The sequence below is a fragment of the Giraffa tippelskirchi genome, chromosome 7, assembly GCF_054371585.1.
Source record: "Giraffa tippelskirchi isolate mGirTip1 chromosome 7, T2T-mGirTip1v1.2.pri, whole genome shotgun sequence".
NCBI classification, from domain to species: domain Eukaryota; kingdom Metazoa; phylum Chordata; class Mammalia; order Artiodactyla; family Giraffidae; genus Giraffa; species Giraffa tippelskirchi.
The window spans coordinates 10101925-10120364 of NC_137281.1; the positions used below are offsets into that span (position 1 = coordinate 10101925).

The window sequence follows — 18440 nt, forward strand, 5'->3', positions numbered from 1 at the left end:
AAGATCCCCTGGAGGATGGCATGGCAACCCACTCCAGTATTCTTGCCTGGAGAATCCCATGGACACAGGAGTCTAGCAGGCTACAGTCCTTTGGGTCACAAAGAGTTGGATACGACTGAAGCACCTTAGCAACATGCATTATTGCTCTCCCCCAGGGAAAGGAGTATGTTAAGGCTACATATTGTCATCCTGCTTATTTAACTTGTATGCAGAGTATGCAAAATGCTGGGCTGGATGAAGCACAAGCTGGAATCAAGATTGCTGGGAAAATATCAATAACCCCAGATAGGCAGATGACACCACCCTTATGGCAGAAAGCGAAGAGGAACTAAAAAGCCTTTTGATGAAGGTGAAAGAGGAGAGTGAAAAAGCTGGCTTAAAACTCAACATTTAAAAAACTAAGATCATGGCATCTGGTCCCATCACTTCATGGCAAATAGATGGGGAAACAATGGAAACAGTGACAGACTTTATTTTCTTGGGCTCCAAAATCACCGCAGATGGTGACTGCAGCCATGAAATTAAAAGACACTTGCTTGTTGGAAGAAAAGTTATGACCAGCCTAGACAGCATATTAAAAAGCACAAACATTACTTTGCCAACAAATGTCCATATAACTCAAAGCTATGGTTTTTCCAATAGTCGTGTGTAGATGTGAGAGTTGGACCATAAACCTGAGGGTTGAGGAACTGATGCTTTTGAACTGTGGTGTTGGAGAAGACTCTTGGGAGTCACTTGGACTGCAAGGATATCCAAGCAGTCCATCCTAAAGGAAATCAGTCCTGAATATTCATCGGAAGGACTGATGCTGAAACTGAAACTCCAATACTTTGGCCACCTGATTTGAAAAGTTGACTCATTAGAAAAGACCCCGATGTTGCAAAAGATTGAGGGCAGGAGGAGAAGAGGACGACAGGATGAGATGTTTGGATGGCATCACCGATTCAATGGACATGAATTTGAGCAAGCTCCAGGAGATGGTGAAGGACAGGGAAGCCTGGCGTGCTGCAGTTCACGGGGTCGCAAAGAATCGGACACGATTAAACGACTGAACAGCAACAACCCCTAGAATGCCAGCTCCCTGAGGGCAGGGCTCTGTATAGTCAGCACGTTATCTTTAGCATTAGAACAACGTGGCGCAAAGTAGGTGCTCAGTAAATATCTGTTGAGTGACTGACTCAATAAATCAAGTGCTAGAAACATAAATTGGCCAAAACTAGGCGCACAGGATTTTAGCATCATCGCCAGCTTTGCCAAACCGTGGCAGTATCCCGGTCGCTGCACTATAGGATGTTTCCAGCAGAGGGCGCTGTTGGCCCGTGGACCAGGCACCAGACTATCACGCCGCTCCCCTGTTCTCAGAGCCTCAATGCAGATGCTCCCTCCTTCAAGAAGCCCTCTCTGACGTCTCGCTGGAGGAAACGACCTTCCTGGGCTCCTGCGACTGTCTGGGCTCCCACATTCCAACCCTGCCCACTCTAGGTCATCATATGTCTCTCCCTCGCGGTGACTGGAACACCAGGAAGTTTGACAGAGCCAAGGCACATTCCCCAGCACAGTCTGAACACACAAAAAGGCACTTGGGACAATGGCTGTTGATTGACTGATGGAAAATAAAACTCAAACTCACGCTGTTGCTTCTCCAGGTATGTCTAGGGAACAGGGTGGAAGAGGGCAGCTTAGCCCTTGTCCCCGATTGTTTTGGCCTCAGGACACTGGACACTGGTTCTGGAACTGCCACACACTCACTCTGAAGCAGTGCACGGTTTAGGGTACATCCCTGCTCCGTCATTTGTTGGCTGTGTGATCCCTGAGCCAGGAGCTAAGCTCTCTGGTCCTCACGGTCCTGGTCGGTAGAAATGGACTCACAAGGTTAACCTGTTTTGTGAGGCTGATGTGGGGATTAATGAGTAATCCCTGTAAAAGGCAACCAAGCCTACTCGTCACAACTACTGAGCCTGTGTGACACAACTAGAATCCTCGCACCGCGACGAAAGGTCTTGCACGACACAACAAAGACCCGATGCAGCCAAATAAATAAATAAAAATAAACATGAAAAAAAAAGTGCTGTCAGAAGGATGCTCAGAGAGAACAAAAGACTACAGAGTGAAAAGTAGGTCTTTGTCTCTCCTTGATCCCCAGATACTCTTCCAAGAAGCAGACATGGTTCAGTTCAGTTTAGTCGCTCAGTTATGTCCGACTCTTCGAGACCCCATGAACCGCAGCACGCCAGGCCTCCCTGTCCATCACCAACTCCCGGAGTCCACCCAAACCCATGTCCACTGAGTCGGTGATGCCATCCAGCCATCTCATCCTCTGTCATCCCCTTCTCCTCCTGCCTTCAATCTTTCCCAGCATCAGGGTGTTTTCAAGTGAGTTAGCTCATCGTATCAGGTGGCCAAAGTATTGGAGTTCCAGCTTCACCATCAGTCCTTCCAATGAACACTCAGGACTGATCTCCTTTAGGATGGACTGGTTGGATCTCCTTGCAGTCCAAGGGACTCTCAAGAGTCTTCTTCAACACCACAGTTCAAAAGCATCAATTCTTCGGCGCTCAGCTTTCTTTTTAGTCCAACTCTCACATCCATACGTGACTACTGGAAAAACCATAGCCTTGACTAGACAGACCTTAGTTGGAAAGTAATGTCTCTGCTTTTTAATATGCTGTCTAGGTTGGTCATAACTTTCCTTCCAAGGAGTAAGCGTCTTTTAATTTCATGGCTGCAGTCACCGTCTGCAGTGATTTTGGCAGACATGATTACCAGTTTCTAATATCCTCCTGAGCTAATCCACAGAAATGAATTGTGTGCTTTGGCCAATAGCAGAGGGGCACAAGTGACAGTCCTCCCAGTTCTGAGCTTAGACCTCAGGGGCTTTGAAGGTTTCCTCTTGCATCCAGGTGGAGGCATGACGTGGCCCCTGTGTGTTCCCTCTTACCACAACATCTCCATATTGTTAAAAGATAAACTGAGGCATATTAACATTTTATCGAGTTTACTTAAAATCGATTAGAATCAAGCAGCACCCAATCTAGCAGACAGAAAGGAGCTTCGAGGAATTAAACAAAATGGAAGACTCTTAAAGGAGGAAAGGAGCAGGAACAAGAAAGTTCCTGGAACAACAAAGCAGGCAAAAAAACCAGACTGGTTATTGTGAGGTCACTTTCCTTTAGGGATGGCAGGCACCTATCTGAGCAGATTACCTAACTAGAGCTGACCTGAGTGGCTGGTTTAAGATTCAATCTCCAGGAGAGCCACAACTATCATTAAGTCTTTTTTTTTTTTTTTATAAATTTATTTATTTTAGTTGGGGGCTAATTACTTTACAATATTGTAATAGTTTTTGCCATACATTGCCATGAATCAGCCATGGGTTTACATGTGTTCCCCTTCCTGGACCCCCCACCCACCTCCCTCCCCATCCCATCCCTCTCGGTCATCCCATTGCCCCGGCCCTGAGCCCTTGTCTCATGCATCGAACATGGAATGGCATTAAGTCTTGATTTTATGACATGAGTCTTAGTATTTTGAGCCTATTGTCTTATTTGTAACCGAATGGTATGGAACAAAGCTTCCCAGTTGCACCCAGCCCAAAACAGCTAACTATCAGCCAGCCCCACATCCGCTTTTAAACTCCTGCATTTTGGGGTGGTGTGTTTCATTGTATTTTTGTGGTAATAGGTATATATATATGTATATATAATTTTCCTCACTTAGGTGGCTTCCCTTGTGGTTCAGATGGTAAAGAATCTGCCTGCAATCCAGGAGACCCTGGCTTGATCCCTGGGTCAGGAAGATCCCCTGGAGAAGGGAATAGCTACCCTCTCCAGTGTTCTTGCCTGGAGAATTCCATGGACAGAGGAGCCTGGCGGACTAAAGTCCATGGGGTTAAAGTCTATGGGGTTGCATAGAGTCAGACACAACTGAGCGACTAACACTTTCACTTTAGCAATATATCTTTGGTACTATGACATAAAGGCTTCCCTGGTGGCTCAGCGGTAGAGAATCCGCTTGCCAATGCAGGAGACCCGGGCTTGATCCCTGGTTTGGGAAGATCCCTTGGAGGAGGAAATGGCAACCCACTCCAGAATTCTTGCCTGGAGAATCCCATGGACAGAGGAGCCTGGCGGGCTAAAGTCCATGGGGTCGCAAAAGAGTCAGATATGACTTAGCGACTAAACAACAACAACTATGATTTTAATGTATTTTCTCATATGTTGAAATCCTAACCTTCAAAGGTGATGGTGTTAACAGGTGGGGACTTTGGTATTAGTATGCTGTGATTAGATCATGAGGGTGGAGCCCTCATGAATGGGATTAGTGCCCTTATAAGAGAGAACCCATAAAGCTCCCTTGTACCTTCTGCCTCCTGAGAATACAAGAAATCTGCAATCCCTGGCTCTTTTGCAGCCTCAGCATCCACCGTCTGTAAAATGAGGCTTCAGCATAAAGAGGTGAAGTGAGGAAGGGAGTGACTACCTTGTCTAGTCTGCTTCTGCTACTTTCCAGCTGGGTGATTTTGGGCAAGTGATTCAGACTCTTTGGCTTCACTTTCCTGCTGTGTAAAATTTTCAGGACCTACCTCATAGTACTGTTGGAAAACTAAAACTGGTTAATACACATACAGTGATTGAAACCTGAAGTCAGACTGCTAGGGTGATGAAGTGGGCAAGAGGATGTGGGTACAAATTATTAGGGCCTAAGGACTGATGTTGAAGCTGAAACTCCAATATTTTGGCCACCCTCGTGCAAAGAGTTGACTCATTGGAAAAGATCCTAATACTGGGAAGGATTGGGGGCAGGAGGAGAAGGGGACGACAGAGGATGAGATGGTTGGATGGCATCACCGACTCGATGGACATGGGTTTGGGTAAACTTCAGGAGTTGGTGATGGACAGTGAGGCCTGGCGTGCTGCGATTCATGGGGTCTCAAAAAGTCGGACACGACTGAGCAACTGAACTGAACTGAAGACCTAGAAAGGGACTCTGGGGCTGACAATATAGTCTCACCTTGCTGAGAAGCCTGGAAGTTAACTTCACCAAAGCCTGAACCCACTTTCAGCAGCCCTGTGCCACTTGGAGTCCCAGCTCTGCCCTTTCCCAGGTGTGCAACCTTGGACAAGTCACTTAACCTCTCTGAGCATTATTATTGGTAAGGCTCAGAATGGTAAATGAGTTAGTAAATGTCAAGCAGTTAGCCTAGTACCTGACATATAGGAGTGCTCCATGAGAGTTAACTGTTGTTCAATTGCTAAGTCGTGTCTGACTCTTTGTGACCGCCACCCCCCCCAGCCGTCCTTCACTATCTCCTCGAGTTTGCTCAAACTCATGTCCATCGAGTTGGTGATGCCACCCAACCATCTCATCCTCTATCTCCCCCTTCTCCTCCTACCCTCAATCTTTCCCAGGAAGTGGAGAGGCCATTTAACCTCCATGCTAACCTCTTTCTACATGTCCAGTTTCCGGGAGGAAGCATGGTTCTGAGGGCAAGAGGTGTTCCTTCAGCCCTTGTACCAATTTTGTAAGCATTTGGTGTAGGAAAGCCCTTTCTGCCTAAGCTGGGTGGAGGGGTTTCCAACTGATTGATAAGGCTATTATTTACTTAGTCAACAAATACTCATTTCTCTGGCAAGCACTGGGGAGCCATGGCAGGTTCTGAGCAGGAGAGGTCAACAGGGAGGGAGGTGGGAGGGGCCGAGACTAGGTCAGGAGACCAGAGAGGAGGCTAGGGCAGGAGGGAATGTGGAGGTCCTGAGGTATGGTACAGGGGAGGGACAAGCCTTGGAGACTGAGGGGTTCAAGGTGTGGGGGGAAGCTATAATATAAGGGTCACAGTGCTCCCCAAGGCCAACTGTTTCTGCGAGACTCAAGAAAAAGGAGGTAGAGCTTATGACTGCGAGCTCCTGCTGGAGGGTTTGATTGGCTCAGCCCAGGTCACATGACCGAACCATTGCTGCAAAGGATTCTGGGAAACCGAGTTTCTGACATTTGGGCTTCTCCAAAGGAGGTGGTCAAAGGGTGGGGAGCTCCCTCAATATAGAAAGGGCTTCGGATGCTGTGTGGCCAAGAGGAATGTCAGATGTTCACACAAGGGGTTATTAGGGGCCCCGGGGGCTGGGCTGTGTGTGATGTGGCTGGATGCTGTCTCTCTTTTGTTCACAACCCTCAGGGACTCCCATCGGAGCCCTAGGACCCTACAGATCTGCTCCTGGCCCCCCTCCAACGGCATCTTCTTCCTCCCACTCTCCGCTCCATCTTCTCCAGCCTCCTCCCTGTCTCTCTGACATGCCAAGCCACTCCCACCTCAGGGCCTTTGCACCTGCTGTCTCCCTTCCAGATCCCCACATGGCTGGCTCCCTCCCGTCTCTGCTTGGATGTCACCTCCCCAGAGAGGTCTGACCTGATCTCCTCCACTGTGTCCCATCACTTGTATCTTTTACCCTCTGTCTCTTTCCTTCAAAGCCCTATTGTCCCCAACATTAAAATGTATAACAACTTTTTCACCCTCACTAAAATATTTCCTCCATGAGGACAGGGGTTTGGGTTATCTTCTGCTGGGTCCCAGTAAGTGCTTAATAAATAATTGTTGACATGATACACGCATAACGGTTCTAGACCAGTTCCTTTTAGTTCTCTGGGCCTCAGTTTCCCTAACTATGAAGGAGTGCTTTGACACACTGACCTTGCTGGGACAGGACAATGAGGGGAGCGATCAGGGAATAGGCCCCAAGGAGAAAAGTTTTCTAAATAGCCCCCCCTCCCACCAGGAACATTGGGAGAGGCAGAAAGGGCCCCCCTTTCCCTAGATCAGTGCCCCCTGCCTAGGAAGAATCAGGGGAGACCCAGGAGGAGGGAGGAACTCCAGAGAGAAAGGAACATTCTCTTCTTCATTTCAATCCTGGGTGCTCCCTGGTTTCCTGCTCCCTGGACTTGCCCGATCTGTGCATCCTGCAGTCTTGGCGCCTTCCAGGCTGAGGACAACGTTCCCGCTGTGCCGTCCCATTTCTACAGGCTCTCCTGCTCAGTCCTTGCGGTCCCTGATCGAGCCTTGATCTGAGCGTGTCCCCGACCTGAGCCGCCACCCAGCCCCCTTCCCCTGCAGCTGGGGGTGGCCTCCCGAGCTCTCAGCTGCCCTTGTAAGGAGGCGAGGCCAGGGGACACCCGAGACGCTGGGTTATAATTAACCCAGACACGTGGCGACCTCACCCCACCACCACCTGCCCCCTCGCCACCCCAGCCCCAGCACCTCGGGTCTCCCAGAGGAGATCGCGAGCCGTGAACTCTAAAAATAAACTCCCTTCCCGGCAGGCCGTCCCTCCCTGTCCCCTCCATGGCGGAAATCTCCCTGGGTCACTGGGCTGGTGGATTGGAGTGGAAAGGGTGACCACTACCTTCAACCTGGCCTTGAGTGAGAACCACCCCAGTTCAGCCCAGCCTCAGTTTCCCTCCCCTGGACTTCTGAGGAGGAAAGTGCATCCTAGTGCAGGCTTCTGGGGTCAGGCCATCCCTGTTCCCACCTCGGCCTTGGTCACACGCTCCCTGTAGCTGGGTGACAGGAGGCAAGTCACACAGCCTCTCTGGGCCCTTTCCTCTGCAGGAAAACCAAAGACCTGACCTTCAGGAGCCGTTGCAAGTTTTCCCCAGGGACAGGGCTCAGGACCTGCTGTGTGCTAGGGTCAAGGCCACTGGGGGCTCAGGGGAGGCCAGTGGCCTAGCGGAGGGCCAGGGGAGGTGACTTCTACGTGCCTGGGACGTTTCCTGACACTATCCCGTGGCCCTGGCGGGGCTCCAGCTGTCCCCGCCAGCCCGACTCAGCACTTGGTCGGGGGACCAGCTTGGTGGCGGGGGGGATACGGTCCCATACCCTGGGGCGGCCCATACAAGGCCATGAGGCTGGGCGCGAGGCATGCCTGGGTTCGGGGTGGGCACGATGCCCGGGTAGTGAGGTGAGGAGCTCAGCTGCCCTCCAGCCCGCTCCCAGGGGGCAGCCCCTCCCAGCCAATCACACAGCCCAGGCCCCCCCTTATATAAGGCTAGGGCTGCAGGCCCTTCCTTTGGGTCAGTGTCGCCTCCAGGATACAGACAGCCCCTTCCAGCACCGCCCAGCCAGGTACTGCCTGGGGTGGGGTCCAGAGTGGGGGTCCTCCATGGGAGCCAGAGGCTGAGCTGTCTCTGGAAGGGGCCTTGCATGTTGCCCTCCACATACCCCCACGCACAGGTGGGTCAGTGTGTAGCAAGGTGGTCCTTGTGTCAGAGAGTCCCCTTCACCTGGGAGCCCCTGACTCCCGGCCATGACTTGTGATTGCTGGGGCATCCTGGGGGGAGACCCCAGGAGGGAAAGGAGCCTTGACAGTGGCCAGCTGTCGACCCCCTGCAAGGGGCTGCGGGCCAGGCCTTGTTCATAATGGTCTGTCGCCAAAACTGGGCGCCGTAAGCCGTGGAAGGTATCTATATCGCCTGTCAGGGTCTTTGCCTTGATGACCTTGTGGGCCATTGTGTTCTGCACAGCGTGACCTTGTGTCTGTCTGACTTTCTGTGGCTCCTGCATGAGTCCCTGTATGCCGGGTGTCCCTGAGCTGGGAGGTGTGCACATGTGGGCCCATTTACCGTGTGACCTGGGGGTGCGTGGGGGTGTGTGCATGAGGGGCTCTGGGTTATGTCTGCTGGTGTCTCTTGGGCCCCCTCACCTTGCTTCCCTGCCCTCTCCCGGCCTGCCCCCAGAAGGGATGGGGTTGGGGACATGCTCTGAAGGGGGCTTTCTGGGCTGAAAGCCCTTGAGCCCCAAAGCCTGAATGCATGTTCTCCCGGCCACCCTGGCCCACCTGTCTCTGGCCTGCTGACTTGGTGCAAGCCGAGCCCTTGGAATGTGGTGGTAGGGTGGCAGCTGGGGGTGGGGAGGAGGAGTCTGTCAGATTCTAAAAATAAATCTCCACCATGGACATCAACTCCAAAGGCTTTTGTGGGTTCCATCCCCTTTGGCCTGATGCCTCGGCCTTCAGCTCACCCTCGTGCCCATCTTCCCCCCACCATCCTGCCTGCTTCCCATTCCTGGAGCTGGGAATGAGCGTCTCGTCCCTACCACCATCGCTAAAGTGTCCTCCCTCCTCCTGGGTCTTGTGAATAAAAGTAATAACAACAGTACACACCCTTCTAGGTGTGTGCGTGCTAGTTGCTTCAGACTCTTTGCGGCGCTATGGACTGTTAGCCCACCAGGCTCTTCTGTCCAAGGGATTCTCCAGGCAAGAATACTGGAAGGGGTTGCCATTTGCTCCTCCAGGAGATCTTCCCGATCCAAGGATTGAACTCTCATCTCTTACATCTCCTGCACTGGCAGGCAGGTTCTTTACAAGGCCCCAGCTCCATGCCGGGGCCTGTGCTCAACTGGCTTCATGCTGAGCTCAAAGAATCCTCCTGGCAACCCCATGGAAAAGGTTTGGTTCACAGAGGACAGAGGCTCAGAAAGACTGAGCAGTTGACCTAGGGTCACACAGCCCAGAGATGGCACGGTTGAGATTTGAACCCAGCTCTGTCGACCTCAGAGGCTGAGCTGTTCTTAACTGTGCCCTGCAGGACAGGTGTTGGCACACAGAGGTGGGGGCAAGCACCCAGCCATCCCTCCCACCCTGCCCCTCCTCCCTCGGCTGAGCACCCAAGAATCTTCATAGAGAGAATGTCCCTTCTCTGCTCGCACACTCATTCCCAGCAATATCCTCCATCCTCACCAGCTCCTCGTAATTCAAAACAACAATAATAACAATAGCTAGCAAAATAATGATTAGTGTGTGCTGGGCACTATTTTAAGTGCTTTACATAATGAACTCATCACATCCTTCCAACACCTCCATGAGATGAATGCTATTCTTCCCGCATTTTACAGGTGATTACTTTGAGGCACAGAGAGGTTAAGTAACTTGCCCAAAGTCACACAGCAGAGCTGGGATTCAAAGCCAGGCTGCCTGATTCTAGAACCTACACTCTTATCTATGACACAGTTACTACTCCGGTTTGAGGGGTTTTCCCCCTCCCTTTTTCCAGCTGGAGAAACTGAGTCTCTAGCAATGTTATTAGTCTGGGGTCACCAGCAGGATAAGGCAGAGCTCAGATCCCAACACCAGACTCATGGTACATCCTGTTGAGATGCAGAGGGTCAGAGAGGGGATCCGTCTGGCTCCAAGTCACACAGCCCAGGAGTCAGGACTGGCCCTCAGGCCTGCCTGACCCCAGAGCCTGGCTCTGCTCTCTCGCTGGTCCCCGTGGATGTGACCTAACTTCCCCCTCCACCCCTCCCCACCAGGCCCCCCACACCACCGTCACCATGCCGTTCGGTAACACCCACAACAAGCACAAGCTGAACTTCAAGCCTGAGGAGGAATACCCCGACCTCAGCAAGCATAACAACCACATGGCCAAGGCGCTGACCCTGGAGCTTTATAAGAAGCTGCGGGATAAGGAGACGCCATCTGGCTTCACTCTGGATGATGTCATCCAAACAGGTGTGGACAACCCAGGTAAGCCTCCTGGGGGAGCGTCACAGGGACTGTGAGGCCGGTGTGTGTGGGGGTGGCCTGGAGGCTGCCTGCCAGGCCTCAGTCTCACCTCCCTGGGCCTCAGTTTTCCCATCTATAAAAGTGGGGACCATACTCATGGGGCTGCTGTGAGAAACAGATGAGTTGAATGTGTGAGGGCCTGGGACAGGGTCTGGCAGGTGGCAAACTACTCGCTAAATGTGTGTGAGTATCATGTGAGACTCCCCTGAGGGAAGCTATTGCATCTTCCAGGCCTCAGTTTCCTCACCTGAAAAATGGGCACCCAGGCTGGGAAAACATAGGCACGTGGAGCAGCTCCTGGCACCGAGTGAGTGCCCTGACTCTGACAGGGGGTTCCTTCTCCAGGAACACCCCACCAGGGCAGGTGGAACTGGGCAAGAGACCAGCTTCCAGCCTCAGCCTCCAACTCATGACTGAGGAGAGAGGCCCTTTCTCTTCAGGCCTCTGTTTCCCCACTTGAGAAATAAGAAGGGTTTGTTTTGTTGGCCACAAGGCATGCAGGATCTTAGTTCTCCAACCAGGGATTGAACCCAGGCCCCCTGCATTGGGAGTGTTGAGTCTTAACCACTGGACCACCAGGGAAGCCCAAGAGGGTCTTTCAAGCCTCTTCTTATCGGTGGGGGCTGACAGTCTCTACAGGTTCTGAACTTTTTTAGGGGAAGATCCCTTGATTTGGGGATTCTCACGTGGTAATATTTTTAGTAACTCGCCCCCCAGACTCTCCTTTCTCCTTTGTCCTGCGCTCAGCCTTCCTCTCACCGCCCACCTCCAGATACCGCCTCGATCTCCCCGTCTTCTCTCCCCATTCCTACCCACCCTCAGCCTCCTCAGTTCTGACCCGAGGTGCTGAGTGAACTCCCTTGCACGTACGCACACATGCACATGTGTGCACACACAGTCTACACTGGACCCAGGAGCCCAGGTCTTCCCCGTGGGCAACAAGCACCTCTGACCTCCCTTTGACCCCTAGGTCACCCCTTCATCATGACCGTGGGCTGTGTGGCTGGTGATGAGGAGTCCTATACGGTTTTCAAGGACCTCTTTGACCCCATCATCCAGGACCGGCACGGGGGCTTCAAACCCACCGACAAGCACAAGACTGACCTCAACCATGAGAACCTCAAGGTCGGCTGCCCCAGGGGAAGGGCGGGGCGAGGGGAGAGGGGGAGGAGGTGGGAGGAGACACCCAGAGAGACATGGAGACAAACGGAGATGGAGAGAAACACAGAGGGAGATGGGAAGAGAGATGGACAGGCAGACACACAGGACAGCCAAGGAGACAGGGGTGGGGAGAGAGAGAGAGAGAGGAGAGCAGGTAGAAAACATACAGGGAGTCAGATGGAGAGGGAGATAAAGGTGGGGAAAGAGAGAGAGAAAAGAGAGACAGAGCCAGGGAGAGAGGGGGAGAGAGGCCAGTGGGGAGGGAAGAATCAAAGGGAAGCAGCTGAGAGCCCAAGAGAGCTGGGAGGGTCTGAGGGGGAGATTTGATTTCGGTGGGGGCGTGCAGGGCACACAGGATGGTCCGCCAAGCCCTGACTCCCACCCGTTCCCTAGGGTGGAGACGATCTGGACCCCAACTACGTGATCAGCAGCCGTGTCCGCACGGGCCGCAGCATCAAGGGCTATGCACTGCCCCCTCACTGCTCCCGCGGTGAGCGCCGGGCCGTGGAGAAACTCTCCGTGGAAGGTGAGAGCCCCCACCCCAGCTCTGGACCCCCTTGAGCCCCCATTTGCCAAAACACTGCAAGAACTTGATAATCAAATCACGGGTGCTTGGTGAGTGACAGCTGGCAGTGTTACCCCTGGGGGAGGTCTAAGGGATGCTGTCAAGATTTGACACCCAACTGCACCAGCGTCCTGACCTTCATCCATCTATTCATCCATCCACCCATCCATCCATCAAGCAAACATTTACAGTGGTTCTGGCCCTGTGTGGGGAGCTGGGGTTCCCATGATGAATAAGATGGACCAAGGTCACTGCTCTCACAGAGCTGTCAGCCTGGTGGCGAGATAAGAGGAAACACTGAAACCAACAAAAGAATAAGATCATCCCAAAATGCCATGAAGCCAAGAAACAAGGGTTGTGGCACAGAGTGACTGTGGGTAGCTATGTTAGAAAGGAGCTGAGACATGATTGACAAGAAGGAGCCAAACTTGGGAAGAAATCTAGGCAGGTGAACAGCAAGTGCAAAGGTCCTGGGGTGAGAAGCTGTGTTGGAGGAATAGCAAGACCAGTGTTGCTGGAGCTGCGTGGGAGATGGGGAGGGGGAGGAAATGAGCTCAGAGGGCTGTTGGGGTGGCCAGGTTGTACAGAGCTTTGTGGGCTGCTGGGAGGACTTTGGCTTTGACCCTGTGGGAAGAGGACACCATGGGAGAGTGGTGAGTAGAGAAGGGACAGGTTCAGACTTACATGGATCCCCCTGGTGGGGAACAGACGGTGGGCAGAGGCAGGAGAGACTGAGAAGGGCAACTGCAGGGGTCCAGGTGGGGCCGGGGTGCGAGGGGAGCAGTGGGATGGGTGTGTTTGGAGGTAGAAGAATTAGGGCTGGCAGGCAGTGTCATTCTGCTAAATGTTTAACAATTGGCTCTAAAAAAAAAAAAAAAAAGCAGCAGCAGCCACCTTGATTTGCGGCCAGCAACTGCTAATTTCTCTGGTGTAAATTCTCCTACAGAGGCCAATTTTAAGCTAACCATGTGACATCATACAAAGAGGGGTAATGGGAAGAGATGTGCAGTAGCATGTGCTTATGTAGAATTTCCACCATACAGATACAACAGGTGACTTCAAGAACATAGAAAATAGTAAGTGTGGTAAAGTAATTAGCAAGTGATAGTTCTGAGTACTTACTATCTTCATTTTAAATACTGGGTTGGCCAAAATGTTCATTCTGAAAGATGTTATAGGAAAACTTGAATTTTTTGGCCAACCCAATATAGTTTATTTATTTGTTTTTGTAATTTATTTTTAACAATATAATATAGCATGTAGTATATGATATAGAACATATTAGGTAGTATATTATACAAATCTGTATATTTTAAAATATGTGTATTATAGAAATACATTATACACATAATATGTCATGTCTTATGAAGATGTGAATATATACAAATGCATATATGTATTATATATTTATTATATACATAATATATGTGTGTGTGTGTATGCTCAACTGCTCAGTCATGTCTGACTCTTTGCAAACCCATGGACTGTAGCCTTCCAGGCTCCACTGTCTGTTTGATTTTACCAGCAAGAATGTTGGAGTGGGTTGCCATTTCCTCCTCCAACACATAATATATACTATGTATTATGAATACCTATGAATATACACAAAAACTATATATACTATGATATTGTTTACTGATGGCTCCCAGATTCCTGAGACTTTGACTCTGTCCTACCAGCCAGCAGGAGTGGGCACCAGCACGCTATTGCCCGCAGGAAGACTGACTGGATGTGAGGCTTGGTGGCAGGCAAGGGAGAATCCATGTTTTTGGTCTTGAGCACATGGCATGGGTGTTCTCAGGCCTGGGCAGACAGCGGAGGAGCATTTTTTTTTGGGGGGGGCGTCATGAATTTAGGCTTAGACACCTTTAGAACCTCCACAGGGTCAAGGCCTAGGCCCCTGAGGAACAGCAGTGTGGGGTCCCCAGGGCCTCTGCACCCCATTTGTAGGGCAGGCTGTTGATCCCTCCTTCCTGTGGCCCCTCACCAGCCCTCAACAGCCTGACGGGCGAGTTCAAGGGGAAATACTACCCTCTGAAGAGCATGACAGAGCAGGAGCAGCAGCAGCTGATCGACGACCACTTCCTGTTCGACAAGCCCGTGTCTCCGCTGCTGCTGGCTTCAGGCATGGCCCGAGACTGGCCCGATGCCCGTGGCATCTGGTAAGGCCCATGCCCAATGCCCCCTTCTGCCCCACCTCCTCTAGTAGTCCCATGACCCTCCACCAGAGTCAAGACCATAACAGCAATTCTCCAGGGTGATCTTGCCCTCCACTCCTGCCTTCCCTGTGGTCTGCATGTCACATTTTAAGAGGCTTGAAACTCAAGATTTGAACCAGACTCCCTAGGTTCAAACCCCAGGGCTGCCGCTTACTAGCTGTGTGATCTTGGGCACGTATTTTAATGTTTCGCTGCCTCAAATCTCCATCTATAAAATGGGATCATGATAATTCATAGCTCTTGGGGTTCTTATGAGGATTAATGAATTAATTTATGCAAAGTTTTGGGAAAAGTGTCTGGTATATAGTAAGTATCCATACTGGCCATTGGCGTGATTTTTATTGCTAATTATTGTTGCTAGCTGGGGTTTCTAGTAATTTTTTAATCCCTGATTCTGATGAAAGTGAAAGTTGCTCAGTCGTGTCCAACTCTTTGTGACCGTATGGACTGGAATTCTCCAGGCCAGAATACTGGAGTGGGTAACTTTTCCGTTCTCCAGGGGATCTTCCCAACCCAGGGATAGAACCCAGGTCTCCCACATTGCAGGCAGATTCTTTATCAGCTGAGCCACAAGGGAAGCCCAAGAATACTGGAGTGGGTAGCCTATCCCTTCTCCAGAGGATCCTCCCGACCTAGGAATCGAACCGGGGTCTCCTGCATTGCAGGCGGATTCTTTACCAACTGACCTATCAGGGAAACCGCCTCCCCCCTCCCCTGTCTCGATTCTGATAGTCAAAGGTTTTAAAAGGTTTTGAGGACCTCGGTTTCAAACAATTTGGAGAGTATAGGTCGTAAGATTTCAAGATTTTAAGTGTTTTCAGGTTCCACTAATGTCACATTTTGTGATTCAATGCTTTCAAACATTTCCAGATCCTAAAGTTTTCCAGTCTAAGACTCTCTGCGATGTCACAATGTCATGGAAGATTTATCAACTGATTCTCGGTTTCCGTTTTTCAGCGATTCTGAGATTCTAAAATATTGTGCAAAGAATTAAGACCCTAAAAAGTCACCTGTCCCACGATTCGAGATTTCACAGGTCCTGTGACGTTAGAGTAAAGGTGTAAGCTGCTGAGACTGTGAGATGCTCAGGCCTCGTGCCCTTTAGGCCCGCTGCCCCCTAGCGGTGGACGTGTGTTTGCAAGAAGGAAGGGAACGGGGTTCCCACGGAGCTGGTTCCCTGACCTTTTGCTGCGCCCGATGCTAGGCACAATGACAACAAGAGCTTCCTGGTGTGGGTGAACGAGGAGGACCACCTCCGAGTCATCTCCATGGAGAAGGGGGGCAACATGAAGGAGGTTTTCCGCCGCTTCTGCGTGGGGCTGCAGAAGGTGGGTGCCTGCCCTCGCGTGACTCCACGTGACCGCCCCCAGCCGCTTTCCGGGCCCCCGCCCCTCGGAACCCGGCTCCTCCCCGCACCGAAGCCACTCCCCTCAGCAGCGCACCCCTAGCTTTCCAAAGCCCCGCCCTTTGGGAAACCGGCCCCACCCCTATCCTCAAGCCCCGCGGACAGGAACCTGCCTTCAAGGCGTCCTCAAGCCCCGCCCCCTCAGAATCCAGCCATCACGTGTGCGGTCGGGCCCCTGCCCCAAGAATCTCGTGCCTCCAGGTTTTCCAGACCCGTCCTCTCGGAGTCCTACCACCGTCGACATTCTTACCCCGTCCCTCGGATCCCTGTCCGGGTTTTGGGTGTATTTGGGGGCGCCCGCAGCGCTGATCCCGGGTCCTCTCCCTCTACCTCAGATTGAGGAGATATTCAAGAAAGCCGGCCACCCGTTCATGTGGAACGAGCACCTGGGCTACGTGCTTACCTGCCCTTCTAACCTGGGCACCGGGCTGCGTGGAGGCGTGCATGTCAAGCTGCCGCACCTGAGCAAGCATCCTAAGTTCGAGGAGATCCTCACTCGCCTGCGCCTGCAGAAGCGAGGCACAGGTGCGGCTTCCAAGTTCCCTCCCGCGGCTTCCAGGGCTGGCCCTTAGCGGCGGCTGAAGGGGAGCAGGAGCATCCCCACGGGTTCTGGGGGTCAGCAAGGGCAGCTCCTGTGTGAGTTTCAGTTCTTCCTCTGAAAATAGGCATCAGCACGCCTTATCTCAGAGGAGTCCATATGCCATCATGGTTATATGGTTAATATACACTGTGCATGTCCCTGGCCGCCTAGGGGCCTCACTTTCCCATCTGTAAAGGGGAGGATGGTCAGGATTCGACCCCAGGCAGCCCAGCTACCGAGCTCAACTCCGTTACCCACAATGTCGGATGGTTGAGGGGTGAGGTACCTAAAGCCAGCCCGAGAATAGACAGACGCTCAGGAAACTGCATGCATTTAACACAGTAGGCATTCACCCAGTACGTCCGCCTGCGCTGTTGGCACGGGGGCTCGCGTTCCAGGCCCTGCTCCAGCATTTCTGCTGGCTCCTTAGCCCCTGCCTCCTACTCCCGCAGGTGGTGTGGACACGGCTGCCGTGGGCTCAGTGTTCGACGTGTCCAACGCCGACCGGCTGGGCTCGTCGGAGGTAGAACAGGTGCAGCTGGTGGTGGATGGTGTGAAGCTCATGGTGGAGATGGAGAAGAAGCTGGAGAAGGGCCAGTCCATCGACGACATGATCCCCGCCCAGAAGTAGGCGCACAGCCAGCCCGCCGCCGACTGCTGGAGCGCCAGCCCAAGGGAGCCCACCGGAGGCCCGCCCCTTCCTCCTGGAGCCCAGCCTATAAACGCTTGGTCCACCTGGGGCTCTATCCATCCTTCTAGTTCCAGTTCCAACCAGAGTTCCAACCAATGGGCTCCATTCTCTGGGTTCTAGCCAATGAAAAACCTCCCTTACGGTCTCCTCTTCTTTCCCCAAGCTCCGCCCTCCATCAGGAGCTCTGGCTAATAGAGCTCACCTGGAGCTGTTGCTTTTTCTCCACTCAAAGCAACAAATAAAAGCAATGGTGGCCTTAGCGTTGTGTTTGAAAGTTATTAGCACTGAAGGAGGAGGAGGAGGAGGAGGAGGAGGAAAAACTTCGGCAGTTGGCTACTGTGTGACCTCAAAGTGGCTTGTCGTCCCTAGGCATGTCCTAGGGCTACACACGTTTTATCCCACCTCTAAAGCGAAAGCGTTAGTCGTTCAGTCGTGTCTGACTCTTTGCGACCCCATGAACTGTAGCCCGCCAGGCTCCTCTCTCCGTGGAATTCTCCAGGCAAGAATACTGGAGTGGGTAGCCATTCCCTTCTCATCTTTTCCCATCTCTAAAATGAGGCAAGTTCAGGGTACAGCATCTAATTAAAACATTACAAGGCTCTATGGGGAATCTGAGATCCAGAGAGGTGTGGTCCAGTGTCACACACTGAGTTTGGGCCCTTCCCAACCTCCGCTCCCAGTCACTCATGCTCAGATCTCAAACACAGGATCCATTCTAGGGAAAAACGGAGGTCAAACAAAATATCTGAATTTGCCCTCCGGGTCTGTGGTTTGAGACTTTGGATGCATCTCATCACTATCTACTTCATGATGCTTTTCCCTGACCCTCTTTCTGTGCGATCTGAATTCAGATCGAATATATATATATATATATACACACACACAGCCCTCTATAGCTGTTACCAGTCTTTTCAATTTCCCTTGCTTTGCTCAAGAACCTGCCATGGTTTCCCGTATCTCTTAGAATTCTCTATTACGTGTGCTTCTTCAAGGTCAAACAAATGTGTACCATCTGCCGAAGGCTCTTCTTCCCGGTTCTTTTCTCACGATTCCTCTATACACTTTTCCATTCCTTACACTGTGCAATTCCCACCCTAATGTCTGCCCAAGCTCTTTCCTCTTCCAGGCTGGAGCTTGGGTCACAGCATCCCTGTGAAGTCTTTGAGGACAGGCCTTTTGGAGATCCTGGTTCTAGGAAAGAGCAGGAAGTGGCCATGAGGTCGGGAATGGGAGAAGCGGGTAATCGAAGGCAAAAAAACATCTGAACAGGTA

General features: G+C 51.9%; 1 protein-coding gene across 19 annotated transcripts; it reads left to right on the top strand.

Annotated features, from left to right (window-relative positions):
• The first annotated feature begins 8056 nt into the window (after window positions 1-8056).
• Window positions 8057-17427, top strand: CKM (creatine kinase, M-type). 19 transcript variants are annotated; one of them, XR_014060879.1, is made up of 8 exons: window positions 8057-8110; window positions 10295-10508; window positions 11518-11672; window positions 12102-12234; window positions 14264-14435; window positions 15697-15939; window positions 16201-16422; window positions 16930-17427. XR_014060879.1 is itself a non-coding variant. In XM_081515792.1 (8 exons), exons 3-8 carry the CDS (start codon window positions 11532-11534, stop codon window positions 17106-17108), a joined length of 939 nt encoding a protein of 312 aa, XP_081371918.1. In that variant the 5' UTR covers window positions 8057-8110; window positions 10295-10610; window positions 11491-11531; the 3' UTR covers window positions 17109-17427. The 19 variants fall into 19 exon arrangements, 17 of the variants coding, with proteins under 17 accessions (XP_081371918.1, XP_081371916.1, XP_081371917.1 ...); XR_014060878.1 differs by having other exon boundaries at window positions 15697-15820; window positions 16233-16531; window positions 16908-17427; XM_081515792.1 differs by having other exon boundaries at window positions 10295-10610; window positions 11491-11672; window positions 15697-15820; window positions 16233-16422.
• The last annotated feature ends 1013 nt before the right edge of the window (window positions 17428-18440 follow it).

What these genes read in the sequence shown, in the direction of transcription:
- CKM (XM_081515774.1), top strand. Translation starts at nt 10,316, where the DNA reads ATGCCGTTCGGTAACACCCACAACAAGCACAAGCTGAACTTCAAGCCT. An exon ending in AACAGGTGTGGACAACCCAG is followed by an intron (nt 10,509 to 11,517) that starts GTAAGCCTCCTG and finishes TTTGACCCCTAG; the next exon opens with GTCACCCCTTCATCATGACC. An exon ending in GGAGAAACTCTCCGTGGAAG is followed by an intron (nt 12,235 to 14,263) that starts GTGAGAGCCCCC and finishes GCCCCTCACCAG; the next exon opens with CCCTCAACAGCCTGACGGGC.